The sequence below is a fragment of the Mauremys mutica genome, chromosome 6 (genome assembly GCF_020497125.1).
Source record: "Mauremys mutica isolate MM-2020 ecotype Southern chromosome 6, ASM2049712v1, whole genome shotgun sequence".
Lineage (NCBI taxonomy): Eukaryota > Metazoa > Chordata > Testudines > Geoemydidae > Mauremys > Mauremys mutica.
The window spans coordinates 96,919,183-96,941,047 of record NC_059077.1 but is presented as its reverse complement, the minus strand read 5'-3'; the positions used below and the strand labels follow the sequence as shown (position 1 = coordinate 96,941,047).

Genomic DNA, 21,865 nt, shown 5'->3' with positions numbered 1-21,865 from the left:
CCAAATTCTAATCAACATATTTCTGTTCATAGATATATCAGATGCCCAAGACCGGAAGGAACCGCTGTGTTCCAATCTGACCTTCTGTATAACACAGGCCATAGAATTTCCACACACTAATTCCCAGAGCATATCATCTGGAAAAACATCCAATCTTGAGTTAAAAAATTGTCTGTGGTGGAGAATCCACCACAACCCTTGGTAAATTTCCAGCCTGAATTTGTCTAGCTTCAACTTCCAGCCACCAAATCATGTTATACCTTTGTCTGCTTAGAAGAGCCCATTATTAGATATGTTTCCCATGTAGATATATACAGACTAATCAAGTCACCACTTAACTTTCTCTTTTTAAACTAACTAGATTGAACTCTGAGTCTACCACTATAAGGCATGTTTTGTAATCCTTTAATCATTCTTGTGGTTCTTTTCTGAACCTTCTCCAATTTGTGAGCATCCTTCTTCAATTGTGGGTACCAGAACCAGACACAGTATTTCAGCACAAGTGACACTTGTGCCAAATACAGAGATAAAACAGCCTCTCTACTGCTACTTGAAATTCACCTGTTTATGCATTCCCTTTTGACTACAGTGTCACATTGGGATGGCCTCAAATTTTTTTTAAAAAAGTCACTGCTTCCCAGGATAGAATCCCCTATTCTGTAGGTATGGCCTACATTCCTTGTTCCCAGATGTATACATTTACATTTAGCCCTATTAAAAAGTACATTTGCTTGCATCCTATGCACCAAGAGATTCAGCTTGCTCTGTATCAGTGACCTGTCTTCATTATTTACCACTCCCCCAATTTTTGGGTCATCTGCAAATTTTATCAGTGATGATTTTATATTTTCTTCCAGGACATTGATAAAAATGTTAACTAGCATAGGGCCAAGACCAATCTGTTAGGGACCCCGCTGGAAAAACACTCACTTGATGATGATTTCCCATTTACAATTACATTTTGACACCTGACAATTAGACAGCTTTTAATCCATTTGATATGTGCCGTGTTAATTTTATATTGTTCTAGAGTTAGTAGAAGTCTAAATATATCAACATTATATGCAGTGAAGTCTAAATATATCATTATTACTGTTATCAACCAAACTTTTAATCTCTTTAAAAAAAGATATCAAATTAGTTTGGTAAAATTTATTTTCTATAAACCTATGCTGATTTGCATTAATTACATTACCGTCCTTTAATTCTTTATTAAAATCAAGTTCCATATCAGCCGCTTCATTATCTTGCCTGGGATCAATGTCAGACTGACAGGTGTATATTACCTGGGTCAACCCATTTAGTCTTTTCTGCCTATCTCAGTTACCCTGGTGGCAGGTAGGGAAACTTCCTGCGATATCCTTGGGAGACCATATTTTATTATATGTATCATTGTGGGCCAGGGACCGTACGTACTTCACTAGGGGAGAGTTACCACAGCTCCTCCAGGAAATGAAAACACAACAGGATGATTAAAACAAATCACTCAGATTATAACACTTCCAGAGAGGTACCAACTCCCAGGAAGTCTCACAAATTCTGGTTCAAACTGGATTCTCCAGAGATCAAACAGACAAAGAAATAACTTTTGGATAAAAAGACCAAGCTTAAACAGACTTGCAGCCTTCATTCTGGGTTCCTGAGCCAAAGGCTGATATGAACTTGTAACCACAGGGAAAACCCAGTTGTGGGGTTTAAAGGACTGGCACATACCAGAGGCCTGTGCTGGAGTTGGGGGTGACCACTGGTAAGTTTTGTAACCTGTGTGTAGGTTCTTTTATTGTTTTTATATGCTTTCTCTGTAATGCTTTTACCTTAAGAATAAATGTGCTTGCTTAGAAGAACCTGTGTCATCACCTGTAACTGCCAGCAATATGCTGGCTTAGCCCTCAGGGAGAAAGCTAAACACAAACGCTGGCCTTTTAGGCAGACTGGCTTGCTGGGGATATCACAGGGTTGATCAGGGAGCTGTGTAACCTTAAAAACCCCACCCAGAAGAGTGTAAGATGCAGGTCTCTGCCCAGAACTGGTGAGGGCTGGGAGCTGGAAACCTTTAAGTGGGTACCCTCCAGGGGAAATACAGGTGCAGTTACAGATTTAAAGTAACAACCCTTTCAATTCCAACTGGCTAAAAGTACATTGGTCTGTTCAGCAGTTAGCATTCTAGCCTAGAGGTGGCTACAGCAATTCCTAGATATTTAGGCCCTAATCCTTCAAGGTGAGCTGCTTGGGTGGACTCTCACCCCACCTTTGGAGCCTTACCGAAGTCAATCCAGATGTTCACAAAGTTAAATACATACATCAGTGTCTGCAGGATCAGTGCCTTAGTTTCTGCAGTCTGTCAGTAATATGTGTAGACTGTTTTAGGGGCCATTTAGATGAAAGGCAGTTTACAGATACAAGGTTATCATTTCATAGCCTGAAAAGCATGTGAAATCAAGCACTGTTGAGAGGGGAAAGGCAAAGATGTTTGTAAGCTGAGTAAATTGTGCAGTTTGGTGCTAAATACCCTGAATAAAGCAGGGAAGAGGGGTATGCTTTAAAAAAAAAAAAAAAAAACTTACATTTTCTCCTTACTGCTGGTCCCATCAACTGATGGACTAAAGGGCTGAACACCCAAGTGCTATGTTCAGCATACACCATTGCTGGGGATAGCACAGCTATCACAGAACCCTTGATGGAGCAGAGAGCTGTCCTTTCCAACACTGGTAAGGCTTATACCATAGAGTGCTTCTCACAAGTCACTGACCTGACCCTGTATAGGCTGCTTTCATGCAGGTACCAATGCAGCTTATGTATACTGCTGGGATATTTAGAATGGTTCCTTACTTCATGGGAAAGGCAGCCCAAAAGGTTTCTTCCTTCTAAAGGGCTTATTGATCATTAAGAGGCTTATTTTAAAAATATGCAGGTGCTGAATGCCTCTCTTACCTTACTGCATAAAGCCCAGAAGCTGATAAATAGCTCACACTTTAAAATAAATAAATAAATACAAAACAAAAAAACCCCCCACACATTTGCAGGTTATTTTAACAATTATTTTTTTCAGACCAGAGGAAAAAGGCATCCAAACCAAACACTTCCTTGGGGCAAAAATTAATTCTGGTTTGATATTTTAAATAAATAAACCCTGAAAAATAGTGATGGGGGCAGTTAATAGAAACACAGCATCTACAGATAAGGATTCAACATACCTACTGCAAGCATAGGCAAAAAAAATATGCATGATATTTTTATTGCAATCCATCCACAATGATTTCCTAAACGCTGGGAGTGGAACCTCACAGGGCATAGTTACATGCCGTTTAGGTTAAAATTTGCTTAGTTAGCTGAAATTTTGCAATGATTAGTATAAAAAGAGTGGTCAACCTCTATACAGTCTGGCCATTTGGTTTTGCAATAAAGTGAGCAGAGAACTAAACAGGATGTGGCTGCAATGACAAAGATTTGCATTACGTGCAGCCTATGCTAAACACAAAGCCACACTCTTACACAGACACCCCTTTCTGACTGAAAAGATTGAGATCAAGAGTGACCCCTCCCAACCCGTCCTTCATACACCTGTGCTTCTGTGATAAGTGAACAGATTCCATCTTAGCCCCACAAGCAGCGCTTATGAAATAGGGAAATTTCAAAAGGTAGTTTCCTGTACTATTTATATAAAAAGATAAATAGAGCAAAGGCAATATTATCTTTTGAAATAAAAAGGTCTTCGTGTACTTTAGCTTCATTGCACTGTTTACCTTCAAGTTCAGCTACGACAGGCAGCTATGTAGTAAAGTGAACAAACCTTGCTGAAATTGCTTCCCCCCCCCCTTTGCTCATAAGTACGTATTAACGAAACCTCCACAGCTGCATTCATTGCCTCTCAAGAGACAGAAAACCCAAGGTACAGCTGTGCTTGTTAATATTCGTATGCAAACATGTAGCGTCCAACTGGCTGTAATGCCTCACTTAAAAGCACCTCAGTACTCTTTGAAAGCTTGTAGCTCCAAAGGAAAGAGCGATACAGAACAATCTGTTGTCCTCTTAATGCAATTAGCAGATTAAAGCAGCATTTCACTTTCAATACTTCATTAAAATACTGATTGCATCCAGCATTAGCTGATTATATGACGTACACAGTGTTCCCCCTACAGTCCTCTCAGAGACACAGTGGAAAATGACAAGGGTAAGCCAAGCAGTTTACAAGTGAGCATCTGGTATTGACTCTAGGAGCTGAACACAAAATTTGCAGTGTAATGTGCCCAAGGGGTGATGGAGAGGAGGAAGTGAAAGAGGAACTCATAAGACTTCTAGAAGCTAACTACCTTGATGCTATCGTGTTAAGTAATTTCTGTATACCATATCTGAACACCTCCACTCACCCCACCCCAAAAAATCCCTTACTCGCCTAGATTTGAATCCTTAACATGAAGTCATGAGAAACCTCCTCTCCATTCTGTTATCAACACAGATTTTTGTTTTATGTTTCTGTTCCATGGTTTCCTTCAAACCAGCCCAATATTTATTTATTTTTTTGCTATAATCCAATAAGAACAAAGCAGAAGAGTGGTAAGGTCCAGTAAATTGTGATATAAACACAAGTGATTATTTCAATTTTCTCGTCAGATTATTTTTTCACGCGGACCAACAAACCCAATAATGCCTAGATTTACTAGAAATTTTTTTTATTCATTTCCCCGCGCAGCAGAAAGTAAGCTAATAACGTCCCATCGAGAGTGCTGTCAGGCTAAATCCCTCAACTACTGAAAGCACTGCCTGGATAAATCTCACTTCACTTTCCATTCTGCCAACCACTTAGGGCAGGGCCCAGGGGAACTCTTCAGCTTATCCCTCCTCACGCAATGTCACAAGCACAAGCCAGAGTGGCCCAATCAGTGCCAAGAAAAGAACAAACTAAAAAAGATTAATTCACAGATGTTCATGCATTTCACATACACTGTGCCCTATGGTCTGTTGCTAGGGCAACTGGAGACCACCAGTGTGCGCTTTATTGGCTTTATGAAGTGCGTCTCGGGGACTATAGTCCGAGAAATGCTGCATGATAATAGCGAGGCTTTTCAGAAGCCTTGTTTTGTGTTTATCTACATTTAACCCTCTGAGTATTATTAAGAACATCGCTATGCACATCCTATGCACACAAAAAAAAAGAAAAGAAAAAAAAAGGAGAGGAGGAGAAAAAATTGTCTCTGTTTTCAGCCTAGAAAGGCTCAAAAGCACGTCCTGAGCTTCAGTTTCAGAAAGGCCCATGTTAAAATTCTGACCTATGGGCTGCAAGTAAATGAACTCTTGTATTTATAGAGTGTGTAACACGATGGTGCCCCATCCATGACTGAGGCTTCATGGTCCTACTGCATTATAAATAAAATAAATAATAAAATCTATAGACTGACTCTGGATACCACACACTTTCTTGGCAATTTTAGATGGGGAAAAAAACAAAACAAAACAGGTTTTCAACTCCATCACAAAAAAGCAGCACATACCTCAAAACTTTGTGGTCCTTGTAAAAGGAAAAAAAAATCCTTTGTTCATGCAATGTTCAGTGTTACAGTGTCAGGGACTACAACAATCTATAAATTCACAGAAATCCTAGAGCAATAAACCATCTACGATTTGGCTACTCCGCCTCGCCCATACCTTATTTTCAATCCCTGGCTTAGTCTGAGTTTATTCGCCCTGAAGAGGCCTGCAATCTGATTTTCGGGGGTGGGGGGAGAAGGAAGAGAGAAATAGGGAGATGGTGTGTTGGGGGGGCGGGTTGGGGGTTAAAATCATAAATGTCACAACTCTTAGAGCAGCAGCACATATCAAGTGTTAATCCAAAAAAGAGAGGGGGAAAGAGAATGCTGGCAGAATAGATCAATAGAAGAAATTGCTTACATTCAGATTCACAGAAGGAACACGCAGAGACAATCATTTCCTGGGAAAAGCTAAAGCCTAATGAGAATTTACTCTGTCTCTTTTATTCAGACAACCAACTCTTTTGTGGCAGGGACTTCCTGACTGACAGAAACCCAGGGCCCCTTAATAGGATTTCCATATTATTTCCAACACCTGCCTAGAAGTTATTTGTTTACATTGAAGGAGGCAAGATTCTCAAATCAGACATCTGCTTCTAGTTCAGGCATATCTTAGGAAGCCATCTAGAAAGCAGCTTTGTTGCCATGGTGACATTTTTATTTTCTTCCCTTAGTTGGCTGAAAAACATTAGCATTTCCAATTTTATTTTGTTCTTCAAAAGGCCAAATGTCACTCAAGAAAACACAGAACTTTTAAAATTGCTATATAAAATAAGTCACACAAAGTTTATTTATTTAATTATTTAGCTTAATTAGAACAGTATTGGGAAGAGAAGATGGGGACAGGTGGTATAACTTCCTTGGAAATTCCTCTCATTGGCTGGTGCTTACTGACGGGGATACTTATTCTGCCCCCCTTCTTTGCCTCTCCCATCACCCCCAAAAATTAACACTTTGTAATTCACAATGTACTTATGAATTCTCTATAATAGCTCACGAAAACACTTTGACTTTGGAAGACATTGGAAGAAATGGTCTAAGAAGCTGACAACAGAAGACAGGAGTGCTACCGGGAACATACTTCTGCTTCACTGTGGGAGACAATGCAGTAAGTGTAATTTAATACAAATATTAACCTGCTATTAGTGCTCAATGACTTATGGTCAGATGAAAAGTTAGGAAGTTTTGATTTTTTTTTCTACCACTTGGCAGCTGAAGGTGATTTCTCTCCCCTTCCTTCTTTATTTTTTCCTTTTAAGAAGTGTTTAGAGTTTCTGATGGATCTATTATTTTGCATTTAAAATAAAGGACATTTCAAAATAACTGAGATCCATGGAGTATTTTAAGAGAATTTAAAATTACACACTAACTGCTCAATGTAGAAAAAAAAAGTCATGAAGATGAGAGAAACCTCTAAAACAGAAAGCAATCGACTCACTTCTGGATATTGCTTTGATAAAGTTTAATCAATACTACCTATTTTCCTCCTTCACTTAGACTAAAAGCTATTTGAACATGAAGAAAAAAGTATGCTCTTCATTCTGGTTTTGTTCACTATGAATAAATTGTGGCAAATCTTGAATGACAACATCTAAAACACTAATTGTGACTGTACACTTATATTTCAACTTCAAGGAATACAGTACAGAAAAACTCTCTCTTCTCCAAAATAGTGCATTATTGAAGATACTGTGTTCAAGAAGACCTCTTCAGCCACCTCAACACCTCTTCACTCCAGCAAACTTCTTTTTCTACTCTATCATGTGAAGTCATAATTTTATATTACTAATGTCACAGTCTTTTGCCACGGAAATAATTAGACATGACTGCTCAGGTTAGAAATTACAACCCACTTAAGTGTTTGCTTCCTGGGTGATATGAGCATCTGGAGAGAGAATATTTGAGTTACTCTAAATCACTGAGTGGCAAAATAAAGTTTGATAGTGATACGCATTGTATGAGTTCACCCAATATATGCACAGTGGCATACTGCAGCCACCAGAAATTGTCACTGCAGACAATTCTTCTGATAGAATATGATGGGGTAAAAGGGTGGTGTATAGTTTGTATACAGTGTAGGGAAAAGGAGTTCAATGTACGATATACAGGAGACGAAATCATCAAAAATAGCCTGAGAAGCTAACTTTTTTGAAACTAGATTACATGCTGTTACTATTAAATTAATGCTCCACGCTGAACAAATATTCTCCAATGGCTTCATTTAAAAAGTCAAGTGATACGACACCAAATGAAAGAAAAATGCAAAAGTGAGTTTTTAAAAAAAAAATCTGTAAGGGAGCTATTGACCTGGAGATAACGTTTGCTGTTTTAAATAATTTGTTTAAAAATTACAAATGTAGTGACGTGTTACTAATCAAACAATGGAAGTTTTATTTGTTTTAAAAGAAATGCCAAAAATCAGCTATGTAAGAGAGACCAAGAAAACAAACAGGGCCCTGCTAATTAATATTTGTTCTGCTTCAGCAGACAGTTACTGGACGAGACTGCAAAACACAAGCATGTCTCACCCAATCACATCATTAATCCGTTCATGTTCACCACCTGAGGACCAGCTATGCCCCAAAGATATTTATTCATCTGTTCCACAAACAAACAATTACAACACATTTTCGAGAATTAGGGCACCTGTTACATTCTGCACTGTCTACATGCCCAGAGGCAGATATCAATTAATACTGAACAAATTACTGTATCACAAGCCAACATAACAAAAAAGTTACTAATTACACTTTGATATGTCTACTCAAAAATATCAGTGTGCCTAGTGAAAATTCAACAAGTCCTTTGTGGAGCGAAGTGTAGCTCAAATATGCTCAACATAAAATGAGCATATCACTAATGTAAAAAACAAAACATATGCCGATCATTGCATTTTTTGATAAAAATGCACGTTTTATGTACAACACAAAAAGAAACAGTGATAGGGAGAAAAGTGAAACACACTTCTACATCAGCTCAAATGGTGATATTTTTAATTTAACCCACATCTGCAGTACTTTTCAAATGAGTGGAGTTCGTGTGATAAAAAGAAAATAAAATAAATTCTGTACTTTTTAGAGACATATTTTGGGGTATCTTTAAAATTATTTATACTCAATAAATGCTTATATATAAAGTGGTAGATATGCTGGAGGGTAGAGACAGGATACAGAGGGACCTAGACAAATTGGAGGACTGGGCCAAAAGAAACCTGATGAGGTTCAACAAGGACAAGTGCAGAGTCATGCACTTAGGACGGAAGAATCCCATGCACTGTTACAGACTAGGGACCGAGTGGCTAGGCAGCAGTTCTGCAGAAAAGGATCTAGGGGTTTCAGTGGACGAGAAGCTGATATGAGTCGACCGTGTGCTTTGCCAAGAAGGCCAATGGCATTTTGGGCTGTATAAGATGGGGCACTGCCAGCAGATCGAGTGACGTGATTATTCCCCTCTATTCATCTGGAGTACTGTGTCTAGTTTTGGGCCCCACTCTACAAGAAAGAGTCCAGCGGAGGGCAACAAAAAATGATTAAGGGGCTGGAGTACATGACTTATGAGGGGAGGCTGAGGGAACTGGGATTATGTAGTCTCCAAAAGAGAAGAATGAGGGGGGATTTGATAGCTGCTTTCAACTACTTGAAAGGGGGTTCCAAAGAGGATGGATCTAGACTGTTCTCAGTGGTACCAGATGACAGAACAAGAAGTAACAGTCTCAAGTTGCAGTGGGGGAGGTTTAGGTTGGATATTAGGAAAAACTTTTTCACTCGGAGGGTGGTGAAGCACTGGAATGGGTTACCTAGGGAGGTGGTGGAATCTCCTTCCTTAGAGGTTTTTAAGGTCAGGCTTGACAAAGCCCTGGCTGGGATGATTTAGTTGGGGATTGGTCCTTCTTTGAGCAGGGGGTTGGACTAGATGACCTCCTGAGGTCCCTTCCAACCCTGATATTCTATGAACTCAGACTTTTATTCCAACAATATGATTGCAACTTTTAATTATTTATTATTATTGCTTATTTCTAATTGCAGTAGTGTCCACAAGCCCCAGGCAGAATTGGGACCCCGCTGTACTAGACACTGTATAAATACAGACATGGGCTCTGTTCCAAAAAACTTACAATCCAATTTGAAACAAGATGAAACAAGCGAGTGTAATAAGCAATAGGGAGTAGGAGGCTAATAGTAGCAGAACCACACAGTTACATAGTTTAGCTATATGCCCAAAATGATGGTTCAAAATGCTTTTATAAAAATGTACAAAGACAACGAATACCATCAGCTATCTCTGACTGTCCCACAACACAGCCGACCCACAGTTGGCCCATTTCTTGTAGGTGTCATAGCATAGAGAAAGCTACACAGGAGGGAGAGACCATTAAACTTACATCGCTTGCTCCCAGATGGTACTTTTCTCCACACATACTTCCTCAGTTTCCTTACAGGATAATTTTGCTACAGGCAATTTTGTTAGGGAACAGAAGAGAACCTGCTACCTCTTGTTAGGGGAAATCTGGCTGGATTGTGGGGGGACATTAGGAGAAGAGCCAGGTATCCTATTTGAACAATTTCTATAGGCATGGAAAAATCCTGGAACAATTTGCCATCAAGAATCAAGTTTTTCCCATTGCAAAGTGCTTAGGAATAGCTTTTAAAAATAACCCCCATTGAGTTTTAATGCTTGCGAGAAGGAGTCAGTGAATATTTTGTAAAAGGTAAATTTAAATTTAAAAAGGTCTATGCTCTATCACAGTCCTTGAGACATCAGCACTTCTAGACTTGCCCCTGTGATTCACCTCTCCCTTTTGTTTATCCTGCTGTCTTTGTATCTGTACACAGAGTTCTCATGACCCATTTTACTGAGTTTTTCCATACTTTAACTTTGTAAAGGATTCTGAAGACTAAATTCAACAAAAAAAAATCAGAACGCTCCGAAAGCTTTCTTCCTCCCTGGACCCTATTGTGCTGATGCTGGACAATCTGATGGTTTTCTAGAAGGTTCCTAATTAGTTTCAATAGTCATCTGCTTACCCCAGAGATGAGTCTGGAAGGATCCAAGTCTGGTTTGGTTTATCAGGCAGAAAATGTTCCATTTAGAAGGGTGATATAAACTGCAATATGATTGTGCCTTTCTTGTTTGCACCACTGCCTCAAGAACTGGCTTTTGATGTCCGCCTGCCTTACTTCACAGTTCCAACCATTGATTTTGGCTTTAATGTTCAGCAAGGACATGAATGAGGGTTTTTTTTAAAACCACATTCCCCGAAGAGTCTGTAAAATCTTGTGTGTAAGAAGTATTACCTATCCCTTCTCTTCCCCTCCCATGACCCACACCCTCCTTCTTGCCTGTAAGGAGTAATTTCATACAGTGGATCCCTCTGTATGGAGTCAAATATAAATTCTCCAGTGTTAGTGAATCAACTGTTACCTTCGTCCCCAGTCAGAATTAAATGTATGATAAAGGCCAGTGTAATTATGGAGGGCAAGTTCAATGAAGACAACTAGCTGACAGGTCAAGAGCCCTGGAATCAGTGGCAACAGAATTTTTTTTTTTTTAATATAAAGGGGGAGAGAAGCATACGACTGAATTCCTTTCTTCCTTTTTTATACCAATAGGTAAAAGTACCCTAATTACCTGAACCTTACAGTAAAGCATAAATTTATATTTTATGAGCTATTCTAAGATCTGCCCTGCTTAATAATCTATATCGTCAAGAAAACACTTTAAAGTTTCTCTCACAATTAAACCCAGCCACACAACCTTGTATAAATCAAAATTTTGCTACCATATCAAAACGTTACACTGGGGCTGTATAATGTTGCCCATATCCTCATTACATGCTACACTAATTACTACCAGCAGATTCAGGATTTTCTGCACATTAGAGGCTTTTAGAGGAGCTATAAAAAATTTCAGGCACCATTAATTTAAATTTGTATTGAAATTTCCTTTTGACAGATGGCCAAAAATTACTTATTATTTAGAGTACCAGAGCTGCCTGTTTGCACATTAGAAGAGGAAAGGGAAAAATTAAAAGCAAGAAGGAAATTTATGTCACGTTCATTACCTGTTAAATGTTAAGGAGCATTATCCTGCATGAATAAATTATTTCATACAAGCACACAGTCTCCAGCTGCTGGCAACTGGCACGTTCTGGCTGATAAAAACCATCTCAAGTCACACAGCAGACAATCATAAAAGCCTCTCTTAACCAGGAGCCACTTAAGGGAGGACAGATCAATAGAACAAGCGACTAACTGCTACTCTGGGCATCACTGAAAACATTTAAGGAAATTAGCAAACTATTTCACCTTGCAAAGCTGGCAGCAAGCCCTAAAAGCTGACACAGTCCAACTCATAATTTGAACACTATACAAGACAAACATCTATTTATAGCTATCATTCCATAATAAATCAGTACAAAATAGTCACACCTTTCTCTCAGTCTCTCTAGCCGTATGTATGATCATTCATTGAATCACTCCACATAATTGCAAAACAATTTACCTTTCCAGCATGAATACAAAATATAGTGTATAGCCCCCACCTCTTTTTTTTTGGATGGATGAGGAGGGAGAATAGGGAAGCAAGATTTATTCTGTACTATTAGCACTATACTATTTTAATATAGTTATTAGTGTATTATATATGTTACTAGAACTCCATTCAGTTTTGTGTATGTATGTGCATTTTGCAAATGTGCATACACAACTCATAATGAGAAAACAGTGAAGTTTTATTGTGGCTTCAGATTAATTAGATGATACAGATAGAGGAAAATACCTGGATAATTTTAGTCTAATGTGTACAGATTTACTTATATATTTTTAATCAGAGTTTAAAAAAAAAAGTCACTGAACTATTTGTCCAGAGTGAGTAGGAGATGCAGTGTCATTAACTCCTGTACCACCTAAGCTTTTGTTTAATAACAAAACTTCTGCTTCTAACCCTTGTGGAAGAGAACTTAAATAGACAGAAAAACTAATGCAGTGCTGTCTTTGCAAGTCTGCAGACAGACAGCTGCAGCGCCTCTGCTGCTCACAGTGAAAACCGACAGTTCATGGCTGATATTCAGACACCCTTGTGGCCAACAATAAAACTGACAATCCGCCAAGTCACAGCACAATGAAATTGATCTAAGTTGTCAGTGGCAGTTAAGTCAGGCTGGGGAAAGAGTAGAGTAGAAGACACACCCGACCTGCAGCAACAAAGACCAAAGAAACACCCCCTTTCATCATTGCATCCAAGGGACTTGGAGGTGAGAAGGGGGAACCGAGAGTAGCCAGGGAAGAGCTTGGGGAGGAAGGATTAAAATTTAATCAGACACCTACTAGCCAGAAGATAATATGACAGACAAAACTCCAGAGCAGAGAACTCAGGTAAGAATCCTGACACCTTACCCTTCCCCAGAAGCTTTTTGTCAAGTGGAATAAAGGGTGATGACAGTGAGTTATCAGCTGTGTCATCCCCCTGGACAATGTGATTGACCTTACAACCAATATTTTGTAACCACCTGGGCAGTAAATATGGTCATCTGGCTATTAGGCTTGGCAATATTACCACACACCTATGTCAGATTTATTCAATTAATATTTTTCTGCTATTTGACCAGCCCTAGTAGTAAATTACATTTTTAAATAAAAATTAGAAAGTTGACTGAAAATTTGTTATAACTGTTAAATGTACACAAACGTTTTATTCCTTTGGGAGCCATGGCCAGAAATACATTCCCCCACCCCCATTTCATACTTGATAGTGCCTGTTTAGGCTTATTCTTATGCCTAGTAGAAGACAGGTACATTTTTTAAAACCTGGATTTGGAAATTCAGGAAATTCACACACACAATTTGATTGTACTCCAGGTATGGATGAGCATCCTGGTATATGTGCTTATACAAACAAAATATAGACTAGTACATTCATAACTATGCAAGTCACTCTGTACATGTCATGTGTCCCTTTGTAAATATTGGAATTTATATGGCCATGCAAACACTCATGCTATCTACCTATAGAGATTAATTCAGGGTCAGGAAATTATTTAGGGGATGTGGAGAAAAGGGGAGGAGTGTGAAGGGATTAATGTGATGGTCATCTTTTATGGGCTTGAAAAAAATAAGTTGCCTATACCACTTCAGATAAGGCTAAAGAATAAGCCATTTCTAACAGGGATAACCCGAGTGGTTAAGAGGTAAAGAAAATTTTATTTCCACAGCTTGTACAGTTTATTTTTCTTTGCACATTTGCAGACAAGTTTATATTTTTAATATATTCAGAGTATAGGTCTGCAGTCTCCAAATAGTTAATACCACCTGCTAACCCATTTCCCCTCCGCCCCCTTTGCTCTCAAGTGGGACATAAGAACTGCTCTGCTCTTCCAAATGTAGGAACAGGATGCAAGACTCAGCCAATGAGAAAAGACTCAGCCAATGAGACTTTGAAGACTCAGCCAATGAGAAAAGATGGGATAATTAAACTCATTGGCGAATAAATCATCCTGCAATCCTAGACGTGTATATTATTAGACACTTTCTTAATGAAATACTGTAGATGCTTTCTTAATGAAATACTGTATCTACGTGAGATTCTGCTCATCAGTACAAACATCATAATCCAGTTTCAATTCATGACATTTTGTACATTTCTAGTTCAAACTGCAATAAAATGTACCGTACAGTTTTTAAGTTGCTCCTTCCCCCTATGAAAGAGTCCTACCTTTATGGAGTCTCTGTCTGCATACAGAACAGCAGCAACACAAGCAGGAAGAGGAGGCGGTGGCAGGGGGAAAATACAAAGAGAAAAGTACTAGTTAGTTTACATAAAATTACACATTTATCATACTTGGAAGAAAAAAATCATGATGTCTTAAATAATAAATTGCACAGATGTTAACTTCTCTGTACAGTTAATTATTAATATTGTACAACCAGATTTATAAACCCTGATTTCCACCATTTGAACACATTTTCTTATTGTCTACAATTAGGTAATAAATACTGGAGCAATTATATGGGAGTTCTTGTGAAAACTGTTTTCTTAGAGAAGAGACAAGCAAAAAACACCGACAAGCTAAGCCTTGTGCTCATCTAGCAGCTCCTACCTCTTTGATGATCATTTTCATGATGCTTCTTTTCATCTTTTATTGGCAGGTGGGACTGTCCGCCCAGTGCGCTGGATAGGGCTAGGAGCCCAGCACTGCTGCCAATTGGTGGGATGGCTGGAGGCTGCAAGCCTGAAGGGTGCGGAGTGAGAGGCACTGGGAGACCATGTCCATGTGATAAATGCTGGGCCTGGAGTTGTTGCTGCTGTGAGAAATTAAACACAGATATTGAACTTGTTCTGAGAAAGTGGGTTTAAACTATTGATACGTATAGATATATGTCGATAAACACACACATTGTGTGTTTTCAAAGCTGACTACATATTTGGGCACAATACTGACTTTAAATCTCATTTAGATTGGAGGTTGAATTAACCAAGAAAAAAAAATATTGAGAATCAAGTAAACAGATTTGCCAGTTTTAGTTAAACTCGATTTCCTCTGACAGAAGTCATGGATTTTCTTCTTACAGGAAGAGACACACCACGTACATGTCTAATCAAAACATATGTGAATAACTATACAAGCAGTTATAGCAGGGGGAAAAAGCTGAAAATTGAGAAAATTAGTGTTAAACAGTTCTCCCAGCGCTACTACACAGCATGCAGTGAGAGTTAATTTGAAAGAGAAAACCTGAATTAACAATCCAGAAAAGGAAACTGGTTGCAGCCACCGTTTTAAGCCCTTTAAGTGTCCTCAGCGGTACTTCAGCAAATTACTAAAGAAAATCTAATGTAGCAAGGCTTAGGTCCTCCTGTAGGCTTGCTCAATAATGCTGAAATAATTGGGCACTCTGTGCACGTTTAGTGATGCTCGAATGAAAAGCTAGAGGCCTGCCCTTGTACTCTTCTCTAGCTGCTGACTCTGTGTTGTGACAGGTTTATTTGAGTGGGACTGTGATGCATGCACCAGTAACTGCGCTGACAAGAGTTTAAAGTCATTTTTACCAGTACACTGGCAACACAGAGAAAACCCTTGAGAGGTTAGAATTGGAGTGCTTGACCTCAGCCAAGGCTGCATCAAGCTCTGTGCTTTACTAACCATTGTGGGGTAGATGGTTTGTTCTAGCTATTGAATGGGAAGAAAAAGAGGGGGGGGCATGTTACGTTAACTATATCCCATCAGGGATCTGCTCAGCTCAAGACTTACCCAATAATAGTCAGTCAACCAAATTTTTGTTCATACAGTTACTAGATTAGCTTTAAAATTTGCTTTTACTTTTACAGTTGCCACTTCTCACGACTAACTAATGGTAAATCAAATCAAATTCCTTATTGTGAGATATCTGGTCCTGCTTTTTTTTTTTAAATCTTTGATTTAATAGAAAATTTACCCCCCAACCCACCACTCTGTCTTCTGATTTTAATGGATCAAGGTGCTTATGGACTGTCCATTAGTTCTCCCTCCCTCCCTGGCTTTAAACCTGAATCAAGAATGAGTTTGGTTTAAAATAGTATAACCAATATAAAAAATGATGAATAGTTTGTCTGAGACATTACTGGTAGGTGTTTGCATTTTCTAAAGATGCTACTTTTAAAAACACAGACACCTTTCATAGTTTTTGAAATGTAACACTGGTTTTGCAATCAAAATGGGTAGAGCCAATCCTACCCTACCCAACCTTTATAAATAAAACAAAAGAAGCAGAATTCTCCTGGGAAGAGGGAAGGAGTAGCCAGCCCTAAACCTGCTCATCAGCCAATATCATTCTAGTAAGGTTCCACTCCTTGTGGAAAGCATCAAATGTGTGTGTTTAATGCTCTTATGGAACGATGCTTTATTGCTCAGAATTTAAAATGACAACGATGCATTGTTTAGCTGCAGGGGTTGAATGTGGCTGCTTTGTAGCTAGTCAGCAAGATGGTATTATTTATTTAGGAGAATGACGCAGTACTCCAGCATCGAAGTATTTTTTTTTTTTAAAATAAAAGCGTCGGGAAGAAAGCCGTGAAACTGAGAACTGCGCATAAACTGATGCAGCGCTGTCTGCCTGGGTCTGCAGAGAGCCTCAAATGATAATTCAGAGGAGTCAGAAACCTCTGTCCTCAATGGGGTGTTAACACGGACAGAAAATAATGTCAACATTAACTATTTCCTAGAGGATCAAATTACACAAGAAAAAAGGACTCATGAAGTACAGTACTGCAAAAATCTACAATGTATTGTGTGTCTGGTGGCTGTACCTTGATTTGTAGACAGCCTGGGGACTATCATTCCCTCCCACACACACCCCAATTCCATCCATTTTTCCACTGACATTTCTGAAGTAAGCATCTGCTTTCATCAGTATTATAGTGGTACCATGCTCTGTATCACTGATGCAGCAAACAGCATTAGCATTTTCTATAAATAAATTAGATGTTATAAGCAATATGCATAATGACACCTCTGGAAGAAGTTGTCTACATGTTTCCTTTACAAAGGCTCATCCTCAGTGGCTTCTAACTTTCTCAAAGCTGTACCTTCTCAGATGAAATTTGGCTCACTTGCTCTTGGTCAAGAAGTGATTTGTTTTCTCTGCCAGTTTAATTAAAAACAGTTGATCTGTTTTCAAGCATGAAAGGAGCGGGAGGACAAAATGGCAGCTTTTCTGCTGGGGGAAAAAAAATAACCCATTTGCAATCTTTCTTTGAACAGCTCATGTACCTCTGCAGAAGGGGCTAGAAACCTGAAATTCGCCAGGGTCATAGCCCCTTAGTCCCAAAGGTGCCTTGACTGGCCAAGGGGAAGTTAGATTTGATTTGGCCAAGTTGCAATGGTTTAAAAAAAGAGAACAGCCTGAGGACATACACTGGATTGTATTAAATGATTAAAACTATAGAACTCCCACGGATACTGAATATGTGTCCTTTATAAACTGAGTGGAAATTTCCATGGAATAACGTCTCAGGATCCCACTGGATGTGCACATCTGCTTATATTGCAGTGGAGCTGCAGGTTTAAGAGGTTATGATTTGTCCTCATGCGCACAGAAGGAGGAAGGGCTCTGAGTACTGGGAACTAAAGGTGGCAGGGCTCCTGAAGAAAAAGTAGTATGATCATAAAATTAAAGGCTGTTTGGTAAAGTATATGCACAAGGGGTAAGTGTTAGAAGTTTCCTGTGTATCTTTAATTGCCATTTTGTGATCTTTGGAATGTATAACTATACTCAGACAATAATACACATACTGGCACCAATTCTCCACTGTGTCCAACTGGGCTCACTGGGCTCAAGCCTCTTGACCCCAGTGGAAGCTAGAGCAGCATAGGGCCTACTCTAGCCTCAATCCCTGGTGCAAGCACTGTAAGTCAGCAGGGAATCAGATGTAATGGATGCCCTTCCCACCCAGCGCTCACCCTGGGGTGGGGTTGGGCTGGGCAGGGCAGCTGGCATAGGGCTGTTGGACATTCTTCTATGCAGAGAGAATTCTCCAGGAGAAAGCTCCAGCAGGTTTAAATTTACTTTGTCACACAACTGACCACAGAAGATCAGAAAATCTGGCTCCATGCTAACAGTTTTGTGAAGTTGGAATTTGTCTTAACTGAAAACCACTAACTCTGAAATCGTGATTCATCTATGTTCCAAAATTGTAAGGCTCTCTCCCCTTCCTGTGAGAGAACTGTACACCAACATGCAACCCAACATTAAATAGCATACTCTTCATCTGAAGTAAAATTTAAAATGACAGGACGTTAATGAGGAACAACTTTTAACGGAAAGAGCTAGCTGTGTACATGCCTAAACTGATTATCCAGGTGATTTTATTGTTGTAATTATTTTGCTCCCTTTACCCCCTTCCTTTTTATTTGTGACCCCCTAATTATATAACTTTGAAACACTCACACATGTGGTTTGCTTTACACACACCCAGTCCTGTGGACTACAATGGGATTATCCATATACATAAAGTTAAGCATGTGCTTAAGTGTCTGCAGGATTAGGGCATAAGAGTGTAAACTTTAAGGCAGGACATGTGTCTTTCTATTTGTACTGTAAACTGCTCAGAATAATTTTGGGTGCTTAATCATAACAATTAACTCGACTGAAGAAGCTTTTTTTAAATCTAAAACTGGCTGAGAAGTACAGTATAGAATACTGCTGCATGTATTTGTTATTTCATCAAGTGCTGTTCAAGACAGAACATTACAAAGGTGGAGAGGAATCAAGTAAGTGAGAGGTAACCCAAAAATGCAAATAATATTTTTAAAAATACATTAAGCAAAATGCTTGTTGAAACAATCTAGGTATTTGAAACGGAGATCAAACGTTTGAAAACACATATCAAATAAAAGATAAAATACTGATTAATAACAAACAGATGTTAAGAGATTCTCTCTAAGATTTTTCTTAGAGATACTCTACAGTGACATCCTTGTTTACAATTGTGAAACTACTCTTGTCTCTTCTAAATGGATAGTTTAAAGTTTACAAAAAGTCTCTATCTGGAGACTGAATATCACTGATTTCTACCAAGGAGATTCTAAATATTGATGCTAAGCTTAACTCCCTTCCCCCATAATCTTAAAAAAAAAAAATCAAGTTTATAGTAAAATGCAATAATAAACCCACTAACAAATTAGCTTCTAATGTTCTCTTGTTATAGTCAGCACAATCAAAGCCTACTTTCCTGGAAAGGATTCAAGTTTCTACTGGATACTTTCCAAGCAGCTCTGTGTCAGAGTAATCTACCGCTTTTCCCTTTATAGACCCTGAAAACTCACTGCTATTAACCAAACAACCCAAACATCCTCCTCTAACCCGGAGACATTTTTGATGTGAACAAATGAATCTCTCAAAGACCTACTTTATATCTATATATTCTGCGTGTGCACGCACACATGCGTACACACACACACACACACACACACACACACCTTTCAACAGAGTAGGGGAGGGGGGATCATCAAGGAAGTATCCAGAAAAAATATTCTTATTAGATTTCATAGATTACATGATCGCTCAGGTCAAATCATAATTAAGACCGCATCACATATAAAACAGCTACAAGAAACTGAAGCAGGTGAAAGGGAAAGGAAGGACAAAAACTATGGAGGGGGAAGTAGTTAATATCAACATCTGGTTCAAAGATCAGCAAGTAAAGCAATTAAATAAGAGGAGATTAGAGTACTTTGGCACCCACGACTCTGGGTGTGTTAAGAAAAAAAACCAGTGTCTTGGAAATCCTGCGTCTAACATGACATGCACAGACCTCTTAATATCACCTGCCACAATTATCACTAGTTGTATACTTCCTCCAACAGTCACATAGGTCTCCCTTCTGAGGTAATCCCACACAACCCCCCCGCCCCCCCCAGACACACACACACACAGATTTTTCTGATAACCTAATGAATAATCTAACAGTAAGAAAAGACATGGTAAAATCAGCTGCAAAAGAGATCCATGCAAGAGCCCCTCCATAAAGATGAAAAATATTGCCAAATGTATGCAATATATAAGACTGGTTTGCTGTAACTGAGGTAGCAGAATTCACGTAACACAGAAGATGGCCTGATTTCTTCGAAGTCTCACTACACAGAGAGCCATCACTTTGCAAATTGGAATGCTTGGTATGGGGAGTGGAAGGAAGGGTATCAGACACAGGTGAGCTCTCAGAACAGTTGCTTCTCACACGCAGAGCTAATTTACTGGAAAAAGCTGATGGATTTCATTTCTGACCACGAAGAGGAACAAGAGTGCTTTCAATGAATGCCTGTAGTAGGGAAAGACTGGGAAGAGAAAGTAAAAAAAGAGGCAAAAAGGAGACAGGGGAAAAAAAGACCACAGAAAAAAAAATAATGGCAAATTTCTTGTTTATTCACAGCCATGGATTTAAATCCTAGAAACACTGGACAATGTAAAGGAAGGAAAGGGAACCAGGCTTGGATGACTGGGGGTGAGGGAGTGGAGGGAGAAGGAGATTATCACTGTCATAATATGAAGTAGACTATTTAAAATAACTATATACACAATACTGAAGAAACTGTTGGAAGCACATATTACCCAAGTGCCTCCAGGATTCTTTGAATGGCCTAGAAAGACAATAAACCCAGAAACACCAAGTGGAATGAAAGACAAAATATGAGTACATTTCCATTCTTCATCTTGAGTACAGATACTATGTATCACCATTTATCCATTCTGTACAGAGATTTCTTAATCAACAACATAGCCTAGGGCTATAAAAGGAAACAAAAACAAACAAGAAAAAGGAAGATTCAGCCAAAGAAATGTAGCAAACTCTTTATAAAAGAACACATGTTTAGTCACTTGCAAAAATCAGTGTGCACGTTTTTGCAGAGCATTTGGAATTCAGGATCTTATTTTAATGACAGGAGTTCTCACCCATACATTTTTGAATTATAACTAAGGGCTTGTCCATACTTTAAATGCAGCAGCGGCACAGTTGTGCCACTGCAACCATGCTGCTGGAGCGCTTCAGTGTAGATACTACCTACGCTGATGGGAGGCATTCTCCCGTTGGCATAGGTAATCCCACCACCCCGAGAGGCCGTAGCTAGGTTGATGGAAGAATTCTCCCGTCAGCCTGGTGCTGACTATATGGGGATGTAGATGAGTTTAACTACACCACTAAAAAATGTGGATTTTTCCCACCTCTGTGCAACGTCAATATGGTGACCATAGGCGCCAACTCCAGCCCTGGATCACCCATGAAAAAAAGTTAGCGGGTGCTTAGCAACTGCTGGCAGCCAAGTTCCCTTCCCTCCCACCACCACCAGCCCTGCCAACCAACTCCTTCCTCACCCTCCCAATGTCTCCTGCCCACTGTGGATCAGCTGTTCTGCAGTGTGCCAGAGGTGCTGGGAGGAAGGGGGAGGAGCAGGGGAAGGGACACGCTTGGGGGAGGGGCGGAACTGAGCGGCAAAAGGAAGGTGGGGCATTGGGGGAAAGGGTGGAGTGGGGCAGGGTGGGGAAGGGGATTTGGGGCTGAGCAGGGGTTGAGCACCCCCAAGGAAAGTTGCAAGCCAGCACCTGGGATGCCGACCTAATTTTCTAGTGTAAACTAGGGCCTGAATGGTAGGGAAGAGAAGAGAACATTATTTGGAATCACCTTCTGGATAAAGGGCAGAAATTCTTGCATAAAATTATTCCACTTAAGCCTTTTTTTTTTAAAATGTCACCACTGTCAACTGTTAACTAATAAAAGGGAACTTTTATTCTTCATGGATGAAATTCACCTGTCGCAACAGAAAAGGCAGAAGTCTCCAATTACAGCAGAACCTCCAACGTTTCACTTGCAGGGTG

The 21,865-nt window shown here is 39.4% G+C and overlaps 1 protein-coding gene across 7 annotated transcripts in view; it reads right to left on the bottom strand.

Annotated features, from left to right (window-relative positions):
* TLE4 (TLE family member 4, transcriptional corepressor) overlaps positions 1-21,865 on the bottom strand; it is a 114,774-nt gene that overhangs the window by 38,396 nt on the left and 54,513 nt on the right. For 5 of the 7 annotated variants that reach the window (XM_045021299.1, XM_045021301.1, XM_045021304.1 and 2 more), the window contains 2 exons: positions 14,620-14,824; positions 14,235-14,251 (listed from right to left, as the gene is read on the bottom strand). In XM_045021299.1, coding sequence (XP_044877234.1) covers positions 14,235-14,251; positions 14,620-14,824 — 222 coding nt within the window. The remainder of the gene's footprint in view (positions 1-14,234; positions 14,252-14,619; positions 14,825-21,865) is intronic. The other 2 variants (XM_045021300.1, XM_045021303.1) reach the window with 1 other exon arrangement.